Below are 21,942 nucleotides of genomic sequence, written 5' to 3'. Positions count from 1 at the left end.
ACAAAGCAGGCAAGATCCCGTCCCTTTCCTCTTTTCCAAATTAAGGGAGTGGGTGTAGAATAATGGCTCCCCAAAGGTGTCCACACCCTAATCCCCAGAACCTATGAATATGTTACGTTCCGTGGCAAAAAGGACTTTTACTTCTTCCTTTCCAATTTGGATTCCTTTTCTTTCTTTTTTTGCCTGATTGCTCTATCTACGACTTCCAAAATGTTGAACAAAAGTAGCGAGAGTGGGCATCCTTGTCTTGTTTCTGACCTTAGAGGGAAAGCTTTTAGCCTTTCACTGTTGAATATGTGGTAAGCTGGGGGCTTGTCATAAATGGCCTTTATTATGTTGAGGTTGAACTATCCGTGCAACTCAGGGATAAATCCCACTTGATCGTGTATGATCTTTTTACTGTGCTGTTGAATTCAGTTTGCTAGCATTTTCTTGAGGATTTTTGCATCTCTGTTCATCAGGGATATTGACCTTCAGTTTCCTTTTCTTGTAGTGTCCTCCTCCGCCCCCTCCTCCTTCCCCTTCTTGTCTCTTCCTCTCCCCCCTCCTCCTCCCTCTCCTTCTCTTCTTCTTCTTCTTTTTAAATTGTTCCTCTTTGTTGATATTCTCATTTTGTCCATGTATCATTCTCCTAATTTCATTTAGTTGTCTATCCATGTTCTCTTGTAACTCACTGAGCTTTTCAAAGATGATTATTTTGAATTCTTCTTAGACAATTCATAGGTTTCCATTTCTTTCAGGTTGGTTACTGGAGATTTGTTTCTTTCCTTTGATTGTGTTGTGTTTTCTTGATTATTCACGTTCCCCTGTAGGTTTGCTTTGTTGTCTGTGCATTTGAGGAAGCAGCTACCTTTCCCAGTCCTCATGGGCTGGTTTTGACTGCGAGAGATCTTCACTGTCCAGCAATTCTCGATTTGATGCAGATAGAGACCAACTCCTCAGGGAGCCCCAGTTGAGCCTCCAGATACATGACTGTAACTGCATGCATGACCCTGGGCAAGACAGCAGAACATCCCATCTGGACCCAACCCAGACTGCAGAAGTGTGAGCAAATACCTGACTGTTGGTTGCTATTTTAAGTCATTAAGCTTTGGAATTGTTACATGACAAGACATAACCAAAATAAGCAGTAACCGGCCAACCTCAGTTATCACCATCATCCTCTTTTTGCCTATTTGTCTAGTGGTAAGAGGAACACCAGAAAGCTAGAGGACAGTCTCAGCATCCAGTTCTACGGAACTATTGTATCTCCTGCTGGAAAAATTGCCTTGGGTGGTAAAACTTCTAAATCAACAGAGTTCCTGGTGGCAGGAATAGAAAGCTAGAATTTTCAGAGCAGGTAATTCAATATAATGGAAAGAAGTACACCTCTGTTTCAATTCTTTGCTCCTGGAGTTTTGTGTTCCAACCATGGACACATTGTAGGTTTGGGGCATATATCACATCTGGCAAAACAGCTTTCCAATGTCAGAAGGTGATATCTCTCATTGAAGACCACAGCTGAGTTTTTCTTAGGATATATCACTGTTTTATAGAAATTATTGGGGGTAGGGGTGGGATATGTCAGTGGGAAGAGAATTCCTTGGTTACCAGCAATGTATTGTCCTTTACTGTGGTATAGTGATTGCACTAATGCCCCCAATTCTTCACTCCTGCCTGTATCTATACCCTTTGTCATGTGGCTTTAGAATTCCTCTGCTAAAGGTGGAGTATATTCCCCACCCCAGGTGACTTGCTTTGGCCAATAGAATGAGGTGAAAGTGACAGTATACCAGTTCCAAGTCTAGGCCTCAAGAGGCCTTGTGTATTTTCACTTGTTCTCTTGCACTTCTGCCATCACCATAAGGAGGTGGTCCACTAGTCTCAGGAGGATGAGAGATGCAGATGAGAGCCTCCCACCCCTAGCTATAACTAGCCAACATTAGCTGACAGCCAACCAATCCCCAGGGATCTGAATGAGCCCACTCAAGGTAAGCAGAGCCACCTAGCTAATCCTGAGTTGACCCTAGATGCGTGAGAAATAAACGCATATTGTGTGTCATTGAGGGTTGTGTTTACTTGTTATGCAGCATTATTGTGATTGATAACTGCTACATGTGGTACATAAGTGCTATGCGAAGCATCCAGTAAGCCCACAGATGTTGAGAAGAGACTAGTGGGCAGGGAAGGAAAAATCTAAATCCAGAACAAGTCTCTGTTCCACTGAGGATAAAACATTGCCCTATGATGCAAGGGGCTCGGTGTGATCACCTGCCCCAGACGTCTGGCTGGTGTTGGGGGTGGATATAGTACAAGTTCTGGCTTCTTTGTCACTCATGCCTTCCCAGGGTAGGAATGACTTAAACCAAGTGAAAAATATGGAAGGTCTAACTAAGAGATGCATAGCCCAGTTCTCAGGAGTTGGCTTGCCTGCAGCCAGCATGACATCATAATTGCTCTTCACCTTGCAATGTTACAGTCCCCAAGAATGTGTTTTTTAGATGCAACATCCACTAGTCCTTGTAAGGTTTGTTTGTCAACAAATGGATTGTTTATGTAAAAAGCTGAAGGGCCCTTTTCAGCAGGCTAGGTGGAAGGCAGGAGTGTTATATATAGCACAGTCCTTCCTCAAGGGTCCCTGGACTCTCCTTTAAGTGGCCTCTCTATAAACTGATTCAGGAGGTTGTGACTCTAGTATAGTGGCCCTAGTCTAACACTTTCAGACCTAGACTTTGGCTTACTTTGTTATATAAGTCACTTTGGGGACATCACAGCCAAGAATCTGTGTCAGAACTCCCCCCAGGATCTGATTACACCAGGCACGCTTCCTATGAGAAGTGGCCCCCTTTTCAATACCCAGCTTCCTCCCATTGCCATGGAGATATCTTTCAACTGCTGCCCCCTCACCCCCACCCCAGGCAGCCCCTTCAACTTGCCCTTGTGTGGGAATGAAGTGGTAAAATAAGGAGTATTTCAAAGGGTCTGGAGCTTCAGAGTCATCTCAATCTTCCCAAGTCTCCTAGATACCACCACTCTGATCACTAGGTTCCTGTTTCCCTAGGGCTGCCTAAACTGTGCATATTAGGAAGAAGGCAAGACTATGGATTTAAGTGATAAGTCAGTGACCTTCAGGATCAAGGTGTTTGTGAAAACCCTACTGGACCACCAGTCTTGACATTCTTCAGTCTTTGGATTTGTCTATGCCAGCAGCTGTCAAGGAAACAGCAGCTTCGCCCCAGGAAACAGATGACTCCGATGACTGACCATAGCAATAAGTAGGTATTTTATTGCCACATGCCTTGGTCTTCTAGTTTCCCATCCCAAGGCCCAATATTGAATTCAAAGTATCCCACATTTCTCTCAGGGTTTATCTCCAACTCATTCCCTGGTATCAATTTCTGTATCAGTTATGGCTCTTTTTGGTTGCAAATAACAAACTCTGGCCAAGTAAAGCAAATAAGGAATAGATTGGAAGGACACTGGGTAACTCAGAGAATCAAAGGGAGAACTCAACAATCAAGCCTCCCGAAGGACAGTTACCTGAACACTATGGCTATCTCTGTAGCAGGAACTAATAATGGTCAGCACTGCCACTGGAATGACTTCTGTGTGTCCTCCTTCTTGGGGAGCCCGACTGGCAGCAGGCTCAGCCTTTGGTTGGGGAAGGGCAGGGTACTGTGGCTTTCCCCCAAGAAATGAGTGGTCCCCAAAAAGTGGAAGGGATTTGGTGCTGGTGAAAAGAGCAAAAACCACACCAATAACAAGGCCAGCTCATGTGGAAGGGGGGTTATTTTAACGATGCAGGAGTTGTTAGGGCCCCAAGGGTAGGCAGTTCAGCTAGGATCCACAGGCACTGGGGTGGGTGAGGCACCAGGAACCAAGCTTCCCTGTGGTCATGTGGCCTTACTGTGGGTCTGTCTGTTCATCAGCACATCCAGCCCCAACCTATATGACCATCCAGGAAGGCCTTAATCTAAGTCTGACTGGACCCTGGGAACCCGTGAGCATGTCAGCTGACGCTGGGGAGGGGTCAGATCTCATGGACTAAACACGGTGGTAGGGGCACAGTCGCCCCTACAACTGAGGTGTGGGTGGAGGAAGGAATTCTCCAAGAGTCTAAGTGCTGGTCAGGCAACACCAAATGACCCTCACTTCATTCCCTTCCTCTACTTCCTTTCATAATATACTCTTCAAGAAATCAACCTTAAAGAACTGACTCTCTTACTCTGACCTACCTGATGCCCCTTGATCACAGAAAAACCATCAAAGCCATGCAAAGAGATGCCACAAGAGAGAACTGTAATTCAACGGGCTTTCGTTTTAATATAAAGTTCTAAGAATTTGAAAGAATGCAGCACTCTGCCACTCTGTCAAGTTCCAGAGTAGTAAGAATCAAAATGATGAGGACATTTTTTATCATAAGAGTAGAATCCAATCACTTCAGTGACGTGCAGAGGATTAGAAGGGTGTCAAGTATGTGATCATCTCCTTTGTGCCATGGAGTCAGGGACACAGCAATCCCAAACTGGGTACCTGCAACCTTCAACGGTAGCCAACTGAGATCCAGTCAGCAACCTGGCCGAAATCTATGGACATGATGGAATTACAAGCATGTTTAAAAATTATCTCCCAATTGATCTAGAATGACAATCTGCCAAACTGCCTGAGATGTTCCTGGGGGTGAAGTTAGATTAAAACAAGGGAAATTACTCTCATGAGAAGCACCTTTGAACCTTGAGGGAGAGTTAAGAGTTAAGAGACTCTAAACCATAGTATTAACATTATGTTAAGGGATCATCCTTGTTTGTGCTTTTTTGTTTGGGAGAATCTCATATTTAAGGATTTAATTTTTCCTTTTTCTCCCCAAAGCCCCCCAGTACACAGTTGTGTATTTTTAGTTGTGGGTCCTTCTAGTTGTGGCATATGGGACGCTGCCTCAGCACGGCTTGACAAGTGGTGCCATGTCCATGCCCAGGATCCGAACTGGTAAAACCCTGGGCTGTGGAAGTGGAGCGCGTGAACTTAACCACTCGGCCACAGGGCCGGCCCCAGAATCTCATATTTAAATGAGATTAAAATTAAAAATGCCGACTCAAGTAACTGAAATATACATGTGGCTAATATCAAGTTTAAAAACACTATTGGAATATATTTTAATTTCATAAGTACAGTTAAAAATGTGGAATCATGTAGTATTAAAAGACCTCTTAAAAGTAATTGTTAAAATATGCAATACATAAAAATGGAATAAGATTTCTAAGGCAAACTTAAAGGCTTAAGTGTTTGGATTTATAATTTTAACAAAAAACTGTATTTAACAACCCCACACACTTAAAATGGACAAAAGAAGAGAAATATCTTATTTTTAACTTTATTTTTATTGTTGACACTATTACAGATAGATAGAACGACCACAACCATATTACAAACCAAAAACCTGTGCACAGAAACAAGATGAAGAAAACATATCAAGATGTTAACCACAGTCTCTGGATGATGAAAATATGGGCGAGTTTCTCTTCTATGCTTCTGCAACTTCAAAGTTTCTATAATGAACACGTACTGTGTTTATAATGGAAATATATGTAATAAAGGTGGATTACCAAAACACTATGATGCAGACCATTCAAGGAAACCGAGACAAAATATTTAACCATAATCCCACAACAACCACACAACTATTTCTTGTTTTCCACATTCCTTCCCATCTTTGACTCTATGCATACTTATCATTAACGCCCTCATAACACAGACTGGTGCACAGATCGAGATGTTAACAGCAGTTGTTGTTGGGTGTTGGGAATATGGGTGAATTTCTTTTCTTCTACCTTACTGAATTTCCAAAGTTTGCTATGAGTATGTATTATAGTTGTAATGGAAAAATACATACATAAGATTTAATACCAAAACACCAAAGATCATTCAGGGAATTTGAGACAAAATATTTAACCATAATCCCACAATGACAACACTATTTTAATTATTTTCCATTTTTTTTTCATTTTAGACTTTATGCATACATATTTAACACTGTTATAATCACAAGCTTGTGCACTAAAACAAGACGGAGGAAATCGATCAAGATGTTAACAGTAGTTGTTGGGTGTTGGGAATATGGGTAACTTTTTTTTCTTTTTTAATTTACTGTATTTTCCAATTTTTCTTCTGGGTACATATTATGCTTGTAATAGAAACAAACATAATAAACTTTGTTACCAGAACACTATTATAAGGAGCATCTGAAAACATTAAGATGAAAGCGTTTAATCATAATTTCACAAAGGTAACATAACAGCTATTCTGAATACACATTTTGACATAGTTATAATCATAAACCTGTGCACAGAAACAAGAATAAACAACATATTGAACAGTATATCTGTCTTTGGATGGTGGGAACATGGATTTTTTTCCTCCACTTTTCTGTATTTTCCACATGTCTGCTAATGAGTTCGAATTATGTTCACAATGGAAACGTGATTATAAACTTTTTAGTAACACTACCATAAAGAACATCCAAGGAATTTAAGAAAATAACGCTCAACTATAAGCCTACAACAACAACACAACAGCTTTTGACTATAAGCATACATTTTTAAACAGTTATAATTGTAGTATAAATATAATTCTGTGTCCTGCTTTTTCCACTTAATATTCTGTAAATATATTTCCACGTTGCTACATAACTCTTCATGATTATCATTTTTAAACAGCTGCATGAGTCCACAATACGTTCACTTATCTTTCTCCTATTGTTTGGGATTTAAGTTGTTCCTGATTTTTCACTAACCTAAGGTTGGAACAGACACCCTGGCATTTGGCAAGCTACTTTCTGAAAAGGTTCCACCAACTAATACCACCAACAGTGATGAACCCAAGTTCACCCCAACGACGTCAACACGGGCTCCCATCTCAAGAACCCTGGTCTGATGTGGGGCCCCACTGCTCCTGTTTCCCAGATGTCTGTCCCAACCTCAGGTCTTTCTATGCAGCTGGCCCTCATCTACACCATGCCATCAAAAAGGCCCCTTCTAAACTGCCCAGAACATGCTGCTCAATTGATTCCTTCTCACCAGCCTGGCCTTCCAATCCCTGCTTCCGATGTCGCCTTCTGTCTGCTTCCTCACCCTCCTTGGGCTGGTGACGGATTAGGACTCCCTTCTTTGGCTTACTCATTTCTGCCTCACTCTCAGCCATACAGCCTCGCTCGACTTTGGCATTCCCTGCAGTCTGACACACGCTCCCCGAGCCCTAACTGTGCGGATCCAGGAGAGTGAGATTTAGACACATTCCAGGGATTTTAATTTTGCTTGCTCAAATTAACTGCTCTTATCTCTGCTCACTTAATCTACAGATTTGTTTTTAAAATTTTTTTTATTTTTATATATTTTTTTCCAGCCAACTCAAAGCCAAAAAATTTGGGAGGGGAAGCAAAAGGAACACAGGTGGTGCACAGAACAGGACACAGGAAACCTCAAGCTATGAGGCCACTTTGTGAGTAAGTAGAAACCCGAGGAAATCAGACAGACACAGCACTCTAATGGATAGCTCAGAAGTACTTAGGAGGGCTCAGAGGGGAAGGAACGGACAGTAACAAAACAAATTAAGGCTGCTGGGGAACCTGAGTCCATGTTAAGCTTGGGTTGACTGTAAAGAAAGCTTTTTTTAAAAAAAACTTTTTAAATGCAAGTTAGACATGGGGTTGAGGGTCAGAGAGGTAAACACGAGAATTCAGCTGAGCGACAGAAAGCTCTAGGGAAACTAGCTCCTGGGCACCCAGGACGCAAACTGACTTGTGGCAGTACATACTATCAAAGCCACGTTCTACTTGTCACTTAAGGCAGGAAGCGCATAAAGCAAGTGATGAAAGTCGTCAGCCTGCAGCCATATTTACAACCCGAGAGCCTCTCCCCGGGGTTCTCAACCTTTATGAGGCACTACTGTGATCTAGTGATGGTTGCAGCCCACTCTTTAAAGGCAAAGACGTAAGATTTACAGGGAAAAGCTTCGGCTTTTGTGAATTCACTGTTGAACACATCAAGTTGGTTAAAAAAAAAAAGCAAAACTTGTTAATATTTTTGCATGAGAATCACCGCAAGGTACAATGTGGCAACTGATCAATTTGGGTCACAAAAGGCCAATCCACATGTAAAGGCTTACACAGCATTAGGTTCCAAAGTGTTGGTGTAGACAAAAGGGCTGAAAAGGAAGCTCAAAGTACTTCTCTTTTCAAACAGCAAAGAGTAATCAACATTTTATCTTTCATGCCTACACCTGGACAGGAATATTTAAGAGTAAGGAACAACACACAGTCAATTACTTAAAAAGATACTGATGGGGTTCAAATAACGCACAATAAATCTTTCTCAGGATCTAAGATACTTACAAATATATTCTAATTTGTTGCTCTCTTCCTCCTCCTCCAAAAAAAAAAATCAAAGAGTACCAGGTAAGGTACTTCTGCACAGTAAACTGTAACTATGTATCATATTAAATCAAAATATACGTGATTACTGTACTGCTAAGATTTGCTATTTTATATACGTCTCAGGAAACATTATATATAGGCTACAGGAGTTGATTGGGGCAATTTCTGTAGTGTTGAAAACCACGAAGGTTTTCCCTCAGTGTGATTACTCAAAGGGAAGGTAAGACGTGCTATGGCTTTCCCACATGCACACTAGATGTTTGATGGGGGAGAGCTAAGACAGAAGGAATCTCCACCTTCGGTTTCTTTTCAGTTTGAGTTGTCTGATGTTAAAAGTCAGGTGTAGACACGCCAAGGTATGTTTCCTTTTGACATTATTATGAGGTGGTTCGAATTCTCTGTGGTTTAGTAAGGGTCAAGTTCTAAGTGAAGGTTTTCTAAACTTTACACTTGTGTTCTCAGCCGGTATGGGTATTCTGGTGCCTAGCAAGGGACAGGCGATCATTGAAGAGTTGCCCGCAGACATCACATTTGAAGTACTTGTCATCAGCCCTGTCGTTGTCACTAGTGCTGGTGCTGGCATGTTCAGTGTAGTGTGAGCTTTCCCCATAGACATTTCCAGGCTCAAATATTATCACTCTGGCATGGGTTTTCAGGTGCTCGCCGTAGGCTGAAGTGGAAGCAAAGGTTTCTCCACATTCCCCGCAGTCATAGTATGGTTCTTGAACCTGAATCTCTTGATCTTCACCTTCTTCTTCTGGGTCTTCGATCCCTGCCCCATCTGGCTCATCGGCGTCTCCCTCTGGCTCTTCAGCTCTTTCTTCTGGGTCTTCTATCCCTGCACCATCCGGTTCATCAGCATCCACGTTGGGCTGTTCGGCCTCTCCATTGGGCTGTTCGGCCTCCCCATTCGGCTCTGCAGCCTCCCCGTCCGGCCCTTCAGCTTCTCCATTGGGCTCAGCAGCCTCCACATTGGGCTCGGCGGCCTCTACCTCAGGCTCAGCAGCCTCCACCTCTGGCTCAGCTGCTTCTACATTTGACCCCTGGATCCTCAGAACTTCTCTTGGAACCAGGACATTGGCTTCAACTTCCTGGGCTGCTGCTGCTGCTTCTTCTTCTTCAAGATGAAGCTTCTGATGTTTAGTGAGAACTGTGCTATGAATAAAGGACTTCCCACAATCCTTGCACTCATAGAATGGTGAATCTCTTTTGGGGGGCTCAGCAATAAATGATGTGTGAAGAAAGGTGACCCCATAATCATAGGGCTCATCTTTCTCATGAATTCTCATGTGATCCCTAAGGTCTGACTGATTGAGGAAGGATTCTCCACATGTTTTACATTCATAGTGTTTCTCTTCGGTTTGACTTCTCTGAAACTCAGTGAGGGCTAAGCCTGGACTGACAGCCTCTTCATTTCTCTGGCCCTGCTCTGGTAAATCCTCTCCAGTATGAATTCTCATATGTTCGTTAAGGACAGAGCCATGAATGAAGTCTCGTCCACACACACAGCATTGAAGGGATGTCCCTGTAGGAGGATTCTTCTGTGAGGCACGAGGCCTGCGTGGGTTAATGATCAAGGGTTGCATAAAAGGCTCATCATACCTCCTATGTCCAAAAAATTGATCTTGCTCATGGATTTTCTGATGCTCAAAAAGGAATGAGCTATGAACAAAAGATTCCCCACATGCCGGGCATTCAAAGAGCTGGTCTCCAATGGAATCTTTCTGATATTCGCTGACAGAATGGGTGTGAATTACAGAATGCGTGTACTCACAACTGTCGATGAGGTACTCTCTGCCATGAACTTTCTGATGGTCCTTAAGGTCTGCGCGATCTGCGAAGCCCAGCCCACAATCCTTACATCCATAGATTGTGTCTTCAGACTCATCTTGCTCATCCAGCTCATCCTGCTCATCTGGTTTGTCCTGCTGAGGCTCTCCCTGCTGAGGCCCATCAAGGCCTACACCCTGAATGACAGATCCTCCAAACAGGTTACCACCATGGAACTCCTCTCGGGCATAGATTTTCTGATGTGCACGGAGTTCTTCAGTGGTAGCAAAGGACTGCCCACACTCCTTACATTTCTTGCGCACTTGCTGTTCAGCATAACTTGTCTCTGATGGCTGTTCGGCAGGATTCATCTGTGCTGGCTGTTCAGCATAACTTGTCTGCGCTGGCTGTTCAGCATAACTCGTCTGAGGGTCAGTAGAGGCTAAACTACGAATAACAGATCGTTCATAGTTTTTACTTCCAGATGGCTTCTTTCTATCATGAATCTTCTGATGCTCAGTGAGGTCAGAGTTACGAACAAAGGACTCTCCACACACCGGACACTCATAGAATTTCTCTCTAGGGCGAAATGTTTGATTTTCACCAAAACTTAGGGAGTGAATTACAGAGGTCTCATAGTTCCTATGCTCAATGTTTTTCTTCTTAGCACGAGCCTTCTGATGTTCGCGGACATTTGAGTTGACAACAGATGATTCGCCATCCTTCTTAAATTCACTGGATTCCTCTCCAGTAAGACTCTTCTGAGGTTTGGTATGGGACATACTGTGTATGACAGAGTCCTTGTAGCTGTTATTCTTATCCCCTTCATAAGGGTTCTGTCTGGCAGGAGTTTTTTGTTGCTTATCATGAAGGTCTGAGACATAAATGGAGGATTCTGCCTTCTCATTACATTCAATGAGTTCATTTCCGTCGCAACTTTTGGGAGGTCTGAAAGTGGCTAAGCTATGGATAACAGATCTCTCATATTTCTTTCTGTCGGAGGTATTCTCTCCAGCATAGACTTTCTGATGTTCGGTAACATTTGAGCTCTGAATGACAGACTCTGCAATCACTTTCAATTTATTGGGCCCTGCAGCACTGTGACTTTTCTGAGCTTCAGCAGAGGCTAAGCTATGGATAACAGATCTCTCATATGGTTTCCCCTCAGAGACATTGTCTTTAATGGGAAATGTCTGGTTGTCATCAGGGTTAGAGCTAATGGTGAACGCCTTCTCGTCTTCCTCATTTTCAGGTGGTCTTGTTATAGTATGACTCTTCTGAGATTCAGTGAAGGACATACCATGAAAGACAGACTTCTCATACCCCCTGCCTTCATAGAGGTGCTTTCGAGAATGAATTTTCTGATGCACATTGAGGTCTGAGCTTTTCCTAAAGGCATCTCCACCATCTTTAAAGTCATAGAACTTCTCTTTTGAGTAAGTTTTCTGACGCCTTTTAAGGGACTGACCAGGAATAAAGGTTTCCTCACACACTTTACCCTTCTTTTCAAATAGGTTCCCTCTAGTATGGATCTTCTGATGTTCTTTCAGGGATGAGCTGTGGCGGAAGGTCTCCCCACACACCTTACATTCGTACATTTTCTCTTTACCATACATTTTCTGAAGCTCACTAAGGGTTGGGCTGAGTTTAAAGGCCTCCCCACGATCATTATCTTTGTCGTTTCTACCATGGATTTTCTGGTGGTCAATCAGGGCAGAACTATGAAGGAAGGTTTCCTTACACACCTTACATTCATAGAATTTATCTTTTCCATATATTTTCTGAAGCTCACTAAAGGTCGGGCTAGGCATGAAGGGCTCCTCATACTCCTCATCCTTACATTCTGAGAAATACTCTCTAGCATGAATTTTCCGATGTTCAGCAAGAGCGGCACTCTTATTGAAGGTTTCCCCACACTCCTTACATTCAAAGCGTTTCCCTCCAGCCTGACTTTTCTGAACCTCACTGACAGCCACGCTATGAATAAAGGATTCACCATACTCATAGAGATTCTCTCTAGTGTGCATGATCTGATGTTCGACAAATTCAGAAATCACACTGAAAGGCCTCCCACACTCATCACACACATAGGGCATTACCCCAAAATCAAGCGGCTGCGATTCAGTGAAAGAGGGGGAGCTAAGACTGCTCATGCTCATGGCTTTTCTCATATCATTACATTCAAAGGGTCTCTTCCTTGGATAGCCCTTCTGATCATGAATTGAGCCCTGCCCATCTGTGTCAAAATGATAGCGCCTTTTTCTTTCAAGAACTCTCTTTCTGGAAACAAGGTGTGAGTTAAAATTAAAGCCTCCCCCAAAAGCATTCCCTTCATAGCCCCTCTCCTGAATCACTGATTCCCTCTTGTTGAATGAAACTTCTTTCCAACCATTGTCTGGCCTTCTGGGGAATCTCTGTGACCGATCATTAGATTCCCTCGCCCTTCCTGATTTGGAGTTGCGCGAAACATCCTTGATGAACTTTTCCATTATCACCCCATGGGAAGATTCATCTTCACAAATTCCGCGACGATGAGTTGACTTTTTGGTTTCAGGCATAGTTTTCAGACCTGAAAAGAAACCCCAAATATAAATACTCCCTGGTCCCCATACCTGTGCAAAATAACAGTGGGACTTCTGTGATGGTGGTGTGAATGTAAAATATAAAAGGTTTGTCAATATGTATACCTAGCTCCCAATGCATTTATTAAAGTGGCCACTACACATGATTTGCCTAGTGCCTACCTCGACTGGTGCTTGGGTAGGCATTTCTCTTTGACCTCGACGAATGCCCTTGTGTCATGTGGGAGTGGCCATCGTCTTCGGCAAGCTGAACCCCTGTTCACAAGAATAGTACAACAGCTCAGCTCATACTCCAGTTGGGGACCAGGAATTATCACCATAAATTGATGTCCTTCTCTCAGCCACTAAATATGAAGAAGCCCACATCTAACTCTTTGGATGTCTTCTATTTACAATCTTATTTCCTTAGTATTCATTCCTTAGTCCATTCTAGTCTGAATTTTAATTAATTCTCCTGACGGTACTTGGAAATTTGTATGACAACCTCCACATGTCCCTAAATTCAGGGCATCCTATTGGGTCTTCACCTTCTCATAACCACCTGTTAAATCTTGACATCCTCTTTTTTACTGGCTTCCATGGTTTTCCTCCTATCTATTGACTGCTTTCTCCACCTGTTCTCCAAACACCAAAGCTCCTCAAGGCTCCACCGCCTTACACAATACTCTCGTACAGCTCTCTCCCCCCAGTGCCAAACCTGCATAGCCAACTGCCTACTATGACTTGAGTTAGACATCTTCTAGGAGTCCCAACTGGAACTCAGTATCCCATCCTAAATGTGTATTTAAAAATCTCCCCTGTCACCACTCTTGAAAAAGTACCAACTCTGTGGCAAGCGCCATCTCCCTGTTCTCCCCAACTCCATACAGTATATTCTTCATCCAATGACAGAGTGATTTCTTAAAAACACAGATCTCATCATTTACTACTCTGCTTAAATCTTTCAAAGGCTTTTCGTTACCCTTAAGCACAAACATATTAACACAGACTCTAATATCCTGAAAAGAATAAGGTGACAAAATGCTCTAATGAGTGGATTTGGAGTGACTGAAAAGCAGCTGCTTACCCAGTGAGAGCAGCTTCCTGTAGTTCTCCATGTTATCTTGAATTGGGTTCTGAGGCTTCCTGTCCTCAGTAAGGTCCACAACGTCCTGGTAGGACACTGCATCCTAAAAGAGCAAACACAGATCTCTCAATGGAGTTTGTTCCCACCAGCATCCAAAGAGAGAAGAACGCTGGCGAAAAGGGAGCTACACATACAAAGCTGTGTAGAAAGTGCTCACAGCATTTGGGGCTCGGAGTGATCCAAGTCAAGTTTTACTAGGGACCTACTTTGTACCTACCTTGGCGCTATACTCTGAGGAAGATCCAAAAGACGTATGACACATATTCCTTGCCCTCATGCAGCTTATAATTTGGTTGGAGAGAAAAGACTCATGAAACAATTAGAGAACAATAAACAATAAAGTGGGGTACAGATAATTAGTGCTAGGTGGGTTTAGCAGAAGGACAGTTCAGGGTGAGCTGGACTAGTGAGCAGAGGTTTTGTAGAGGGCCTAGCGGGGGCCCTGAAGTGCTGGGTAAGCCTTAACAGGGAGGGGGGTGGGGTGGTGGGGAAACTTCAATAGGCCAAATATCAACCACACATGGCAGAGCCGGGAACAAAAAGGAAATGCGTTTCACAGACCTCTGGTCAGGAAGTGGGACTGAAGCCTCTCTCCCTGGTCCGTGTCCTACGCACACCTCCACTGCACAAAATGGCTACACTGTGGGCTCTTTTAGGTGTGTGGAAGTTCCAAATAACCCAGGAGTAACTTTAAGCACTCAGTATCTTCATTTTTATAGCTGCCTGTTCTGCTTTACTGGATACTTCCCTAAAAAGAATTTAAAACTCCCTGCATTTTGCAGGAGTCTTCTACACAGGATCTTACAGGACCTCTTCTTGTTGCTGCACTGTAACATCCCTGGCTTCAGGGACTTGTGGTCTGAGGTACTATGGGCCTGGAGACAGACTTGAGGAGGGAGATGGCACTGTGGGAAGCCCACAGGCTTTGGAGCCAGAGAAAACTCTAGGATCAAAGGAGGACTGCACCATTTGTAAGCTGTGCAACCTCAGAACAGAAATCTTTCTGAGCCTCACATTCTTCATCTGTAAAATGGAGAGAAGGGCATCAGCCTGCCTTGCAAAATTGTGGGTGAGGATTTTCTGCAATGTAATGTGTTGTGTAAATATTAACAAAAGCTATGTAAAGAAAATGTAAATTATTATTACGACACTATCAAGTAAAGATATTTTAGTATTAAATTTACTAAAGTTCCATTGCTGGAAAATGGCATGGACATTATAGCCATGTGGAAATGTAGCAGAAAAAGACAGTGCTTGCACAATTAAGTGCATCTCCTAATGAGCGAGATAAATAGGCACAGGAATTGGGATTTAAGAGGAAAGCCTCATTTAGGCAACTGCCAACGTCCAGTGATTAAAAAGCAAAACCAGTAACTAAAACTAAACAGAGTTTCAAAAATGAAACTCTTTCTAAATTAGGGCTGAGAAAATCTAGGACAACAAACAAGATACAAAAGCTCAGGAAGCATTGCAAAATCGGTACAACTACCGCACCATAAAGCTAAACCACATCCTTTCTCTTGCTCTCCTCCTGGAGAGCCAGAGCTCCACTGAGTTCAGGGGCGCACCAGTGCTTCCTGAGGCTGTGGCTCTGGCGGATTAGAATGAAGCAAAGACGGCGGGAAGCACAGCTGCTGTGTGAGCTCAGGGGGGAGCAGACCAGAGCTCCTACCTTCAGGGCTGGCAGAACTCAAATGAGGTCAAGAACTTGCTGGGCTGAGAGAGTCAGAGGGGTCACCATCCCTAGCGTTGACAGACCCCAAGGACAATGGCAAAAGGGGAGGAGTGTTTTTCATATCTTTCTCTCTATTTGCCTAATCTGAGTAAAATAAATGTACATTAAATTTTGAACTATGTTGTTCCTATGGGAAAAAGAATGATGCTTTGATTTACAATTCACTTAATCAATGCAAATTGGTAGCTCTAAAGCAGTTGTTCACTTTGTACTTGTAATCAACAATGATATCTAAATTTGCACCAGCTGCAACCAAGTTCCACTTGAATGAATGGGAGTCTGGAGAACAGAGCTAGCACAGTTTCATTTCTACAACATGACCTATACATGCGAACAATTATGCAAAAAGATGATGAGAATTTTCTGTTTTGCACACCCCCAAAATGTAATTTATACCTTCTGCTGCTGCTATTTCTACCATACTGAGTCAGTAGGAATCAGTGACTTCCAGGCTTACGGACACAGGGCCAACTCTTTACAGTGCCAAGGAAGGGCATTTAAAGGGCTAAACAAAGAAGAAATCTGACTACCAATGTCCTATCATCTTCATTTCATAAAACAGTATTTTGACACCTCAAAAATAAGGACACTCGCATTTCTCATTTCTCCACAGGTCAATAAAAACTCAGTCACCAGCTCAGAGGGCAGTGTTCAGAAAGCACTAATATCATGGCTGACCACCTTCGCGGGCAGCAAATGCAGACCAAAGAGGCTCCTTGTTCAAAATCAAGTTTAAGAAAGTTTCTACGATTTATATTTTTATCTGGATTCCTAAAATTGTGGCCAATTTGGTTTCAGCAAATAAGAAACCAAAATTAGTGACAAACTAAGTGTGTCACAAACTTAGGGTATTTCCCTGTGACAACAAAGACATAACCCCCATTCAGGCTAGAGGACCTGGGTCACCTTTGGCCCTGCCCAATTTATTCCACATGCTCTCCCCAGTCAGTTACTGCTGCTGCAGAATCTCTGCTTTCAACATCTGGACACCACCCAACCCTCCTTCTCATACACAACTGGAGTCCTTGCTTGCCTCCTGGACAGAGGACAAATGACAGTTTTCAGGGCAGAATTCAACGCCCTCCATCATCTGACCCTACCTTATAAATCCCAATGCAGGAACGATTATTAACACATCCTGGTGTATGGGGAACAGACTCAAGCTCTCTGTTCAGCTACAGGACACTGCGCCCAGGCCCAGCTATGCTTCCAGGCAGCCTTACACCTCCTGCCCTTTTTGTTGTAGCCAGTCTGGCCTGGCTTCAGCTCCTTCTCCAGGGCCTTTTCCTGGGCTCTCTCAAATGCCTAGGATCCCCTCATCCCAACCTTTGCCTGGCCAATGCTCCTGCCTTTCAGGCATCAGGTGTTAAGTGCCTTAAAGACATTTCCTTTCAAATCCCAACAAGACCTCTCTGACAATTTCTTGTTAACCCTCTATCTTTCCTTAAGAGCACTTTGAACAGTCAGCAGTCACATACAATACCTGTATACAGACAGATTTGTGTGACTGTTGGATGCCCTTCGCTGTTATAAGGCTGAAAGCTTCCAGGGCAGGGACTCTAACTGTCCTGGTCACCACTGTCCTCCCCAGGGCCTGACCTCGTGCACATACTTAATTGTAAAGGGAGATGCAGACTCGGTGCACTGGGCTCCTCCTTCCTTCCAAAGCCCTGTGCATGCTGTGGCCCTCCTCTACACTGTCATGTCACAAGTGACCCTCCTCCTTAAGGGTCAGCTCAAATCCCACATCCTTTCTCCGTTCACCAATTTCCCTAGCACATACTGCCTCTTAAAATGATGGCCATAACTGTTGGCATTTAGGGTGTGCCTACCATGTACCAGGCATCATGTTAAGCACTTCATATATACATTCAAATCTCACTCACTCGGCACAGTAGCCCTGGTGAGGCAACCACCACACCCATTTTACAGATGAGGAAACTGAGGTTCAGCTTAGTTAAGTAAATGGTCCGAGGCCACACAGCCAGCAGGTGGCAGAGCTGGGCTTCAGACCCAGCTCCTGTCAGCTCCGGAGCCTTTGCTCTCTCTTGCCAGTCTGCTCCGGGGATTTGTAACTTTCCTGGCTCTCTACTGAGGGCCAGAAAGAGCTCCAGAATCGTTCTGCTTCCCTGGCCCAGTAGGAACAGCCAATGTGACCAACCTACCAAATGACACAAATGCTGAGTGGGAAAGAGTTCCCCTGACTGTGTGGATGAATCAGAAAATAGGCAGCAGTCTCCCCGGCCACTTGTCACCTCTGGGGACAGGCCCGGGCTCCTTGCAGGAAGTATCTGGGGCTCTCCCCACAACCCAGTTGGGATTCTAGGGGACAGATGAACACAGCCTCTTGGGAAAGAAAGGCATCTCTGCCCTGAAAGGAAGATAGCCTTTCCAGAAAGAGAGGAAACCAAAGCATACCTGGGATCTGGACTCATACTCCATCACAGAGTCCCTGCGTTTGTGCTCTCTCTCGGTAATGAAAGTTGTTTTCTCCATCAAAGGAAGGGAAAGATCCCGTTGAGGAAGTCCTGGGAGGAGAAAAGGCATCATGAAGGAAGAAGGCCCAGTGCAAAGTTGACACGCAGCACAGAGCAGGTTAGAGCAGACGACTTACTGCCTCTGGGATTCCTGGTGTACGGCCAGCGGTCTCGAGGCTCGAGGTCTCTTCTTCTGGCCCTCAGCCCCCGCCCCCGCTCCCGGGTGTCCCGCTCCCAGACTCGGTCTCGGTCTCGGTCCCAGTCCCGGTCCCGGTCCCAGTCCCAGTCCCGATCTCGGCCACGGTTCCAGTCCTGGTCCCAGTCCCGGTCCCGGTCACCTGAGAAAGGCAGACATCCGAGGGATTAACAAAGGGCTCTAACCCACACGTTCCCCCTTCACGTGCACACACACCCCTTTGGAAAGGAGCACTATCCTTGCTCCTCCTTTAGGGAAATGAATGGATCCCAAAATGAGGTCTGCAGATTCCCAAGTGTGATCAGGACTCTTCCGGTCACCCTAAACCTGGAACATTGTTTCTGGAGGCTTGCTACAAACCAAGCTCCAAAGCTTTAGTTGAGAAGCCAGCTCCCCCTTCAGACACTTCTGCTGGTTTCCCAGTTTCTACATGGTCACGTCCACATTCACAATGGACTTCAAAGCATCCACTGTCTGGCCTGCCCTGGCCAATCTTCGTGAGCACATTACCTGACTCCAAAGAAACATAACACACGCCCTCTCCAAAGCCAATGCTGTTTTTGAAAAAGTTCACTGATGAACCTTTAACAAATAAAATAGCTTTAGAGGCAAAGGGGTGATGAACTGTGCCTCTCCTTGGGGGCTGTGGGCATAGCTTGAAACAGCTTGCGGCAAATTTCAAATAACTTTAAATATCTTCTCTCATCGTTTAAAAAAATTGCATTCCACTCCAACTCACTGGTCTGCTTTGATATAAAGACATCTTATTACGTCACCAATTAATTTACGTCCCCCCTAGACCTCTGACCAGCAGCAGCCACCCTGGAGAAGTGGCGCTGTCTCCAGGGAGGTCTCCATGACCACCTGCCTCTATGCATGCGGCACACTGAGGGGAAACGCGCCCCAAGGGTGGCACAAGTGCCAGTTACTCACTGCCGTAGGAGTAGATGGAGCGTGGGGGTGGGGACTCTGCCACCTTTCGGGTCATGTTGTCTTCACTGTGGACGTCACTGTTGTCGTCGTCTGAGAGGACACCAGACACCGACTTAACACTTTATCATCTCTTGCCTGTGTTCTCGTGACAGTCCCCCAGTGGTGTCTATCCCTGCCCCCTACCCACAATCTCTCCTCTGAGAGAAGTTGGAGTGATCTGATCCTCTCCCTCCTCAGCTTCCCCTCACTCCTGGGCGAGGACCATGGCTGCGACTGCTCCTACCTCACCTCCAAACACCAGTAGCCAAGTCAACTTTCTGGGCACCACACCCTTAGGTTTCACAAAAAGGGGCCTGGGGCAGGGGCGTGAGGCACTTAGAGATTCTCTTCCTAACGAACCCCTTTTACTGAAGTGTCATCTTTCCCTCTCGCACCTCGGGGTGGTAGTTCTTAACCGGGGTGATTTATCTCCCCAGAAGACATCTGGCAATGCGATGTTTAGTTGTCACAGCTGGGAAGGGGGGGTGGAAGTGGCATCGTGTGGGCAGAGAGAGGCCAGGGGTGCCACTGAACGTCCTAGGACAGGACAGCCCCCGCATGAAGAGGATAATCCAGCCTAGAGCACTAGCAGTGCTGAGGCTGACACCCTAGGGAGCTCATGGCCACCCCAGTGACCTCTGTCACCTTTTACAAAGTCTCACCTTCTGGTTCATACATCTCCGTGTAATTTTCCAGCAGAGTAACTAGCTTCTCGCAGTTCTCTGGCTTTTTTGCTCGCACCCAAGGCTTGATCTTTTCTGGAAGGATGGTCAGGTACTGCTCAAGGACCAAGATCTCGACAATCTCCTCCTTGGTGCGAGTCTCCGGCTGTAACCAATCGAGGCAGAGGTTTCGGAGTTTGATCAGGGTCTTCCGAGGCCCAACAAATTCCACGTAGAAGAAATTCCGAAACCTCTGATGAAAGAATTCAGAGTCAGTTGTGCCTTCTCTTATGATGGCATCCGGCTCCTTAGTCAAGTCACTGTCTAGCTCATACAGATGGGGGGCCCAAGACTTCTTGGGTTTGGTGGCAGACAAGTACTTTGGAGGCAGCATTTCTCTAAGTAAAATTTTCACTGGAGGAACCAAACATGAGTCAACAGGAGAGACGGCAGCAGCCTGTGACAGTCAGTACTCAGGGACCTGTAGATCGTAAGGAGATATACACATGTCCCAGAAGTTGAGGACCAGGCAGCAGTGTGGGGCTGCCCTATGAGGGGCATCAACAATGCTTTGTGAACAGGCTAAGAGGGGAAGAGACGCATCAATCCCCCCCGCCCAACAGACACGTTACACAGGACACAAAGTTTGCCTAGCACAGGAGTTACAAGCGTGACCTCTGGGCACCACACTGACCTGCTTGAGGAGTTAGCTCTGCTACTAACCGGTTCTGTGACCCAGGGCAACTTATTCAATGTCCCAGAGTCTGTCCCCTTATCTGTAAAAGGGGAACAATGGACTTACGTCTCTTTTAGAACTGAGAAGCTTAAATAAGCTAATGTACCTAAATGGCCTAACTACCCAATGCCCGGCAGGTAGGAAGTACTCACAGCGCTCCGATGCCAATGCTTCCCTTAGCAAAAATGGAATGGGGGAATGGGGGCCAATCCTGGCATTTCTGCTCATTTCTTCCCTTAACAGAATTGTTACAACATTACACAACATGTACAAGATAGAAAACCACATAAAAACGCTAACGGTGCTCAGCTCTGGGTAATGTGATCGCAAGTGCTCTTATTTTCTCCTCACCAATTAATTTCTCTGCACCTGCGCTACTGTATAAAATATGGCTATTTAAATTAAAATTCAATACAATTACAATTCAGCTCCTCAGTCACACTAGCCACATTTCCAGTGCCAGTGGCCACCCTACTGGACAGAAGTGCATCTCCATTGTAGTGGGAAGTTCCACTGGCCAGAGAGGCTGTGCCATGCCTGAGTTTGCAGGATGCTCAGGACCCTCCCTCAGCAGTGCACGTCCTTCCAAAGAGCATCTGTCCCAAAACCCAGCCTCGGGCTCCTGCTAACACCACTTCCTCTGGCATCCTTCCTGAGACTCAAGCATTTATCACATTCATTTCTGAGTATTTGAGGTAATTTGCCTATCCCCCCACAGTAAACTGTAAATTCTAGTGGAGGGATCAGAGGTGAACTTTTCCATCACCGTATCCCTTGATGTCTGCTACCAAGTCAGGTCTCAACAATGATACAGCATGTTGAAAATAACATTTTCAAAACCAAGGTAAAACTGGTTTTAAACACAGACAGAGGATAGAACAGATATTTTTCCAAAGAAGATACACAGGTGGCCAACAGGCATATGAAAAGACATTCAAAGTTGCTATTAGAGAAATACAAATCGAAACTATAATGAGCTATCGCCTCATCCCCATCAGAATGGCTATAATTAACAAGACAAGAAGTAAGTGTTGGAGAAGATGTGGAGAAAAGGGAACCCTCATACACTGCTGGTGGGAATGCAAACTGTTGCAGCCACTATGGCAAACAGTATGGAGATTTCTCAAAAAATTAAAAATAGAGCTACCATATGATCCAGCTATCCCACTATGGGTATTTATCCAAAGAACATGAAATAATTCAAAAAGATATAGGCACCCTTATGTTCACTGTAGCATTATTCACTATAGCCAAGAGGTGGAAGCAACCCAAGTGCCCA

General features: G+C 44.6%; 1 protein-coding gene across 20 annotated transcripts in view; it reads right to left on the bottom strand.

The window, feature by feature from the left end:
• Positions 1–5,338: 5,338 nt before the first annotated feature.
• PEG3 (paternally expressed 3) overlaps positions 5,339–21,942 on the bottom strand; it is a 31,839-nt gene continuing 15,235 nt past the window's right edge. For 13 of the 20 annotated variants that reach the window (XM_046681357.1, XM_046681347.1, XM_046681353.1 and 10 more), the window contains 7 exons: positions 19,928–20,408; positions 19,227–19,316; positions 18,235–18,435; positions 18,039–18,148; positions 13,826–13,928; positions 12,922–13,014; positions 5,339–12,746 (listed from right to left, as the gene is read on the bottom strand). In XM_046681357.1, the coding sequence (XP_046537313.1) occupies positions 8,866–12,746; positions 12,922–13,014; positions 13,826–13,928; positions 18,039–18,148; positions 18,235–18,435; positions 19,227–19,316; positions 19,928–20,321 (4,872 nt within the window). In that variant the 5' untranslated portion in view covers positions 20,322–20,408 and the 3' untranslated portion in view covers positions 5,339–8,865. Of the gene's footprint in view, positions 12,747–12,921; positions 13,015–13,825; positions 13,929–18,038; positions 18,149–18,234; positions 18,436–19,226; positions 19,317–19,927; positions 20,409–20,621; positions 20,899–21,942 lie in introns of all 20 variants that reach the window. The other 7 variants (XM_046681364.1, XM_046681363.1, XM_046681365.1 and 4 more) reach the window with 3 other exon arrangements.

The sequence above is a fragment of the Equus quagga genome, chromosome 13, assembly GCF_021613505.1.
Source record: "Equus quagga isolate Etosha38 chromosome 13, UCLA_HA_Equagga_1.0, whole genome shotgun sequence".
In the NCBI taxonomy this organism is placed as follows: domain Eukaryota; kingdom Metazoa; phylum Chordata; class Mammalia; order Perissodactyla; family Equidae; genus Equus; species Equus quagga.
This window is presented reverse-complemented; position numbering and strand designations above follow the sequence as displayed.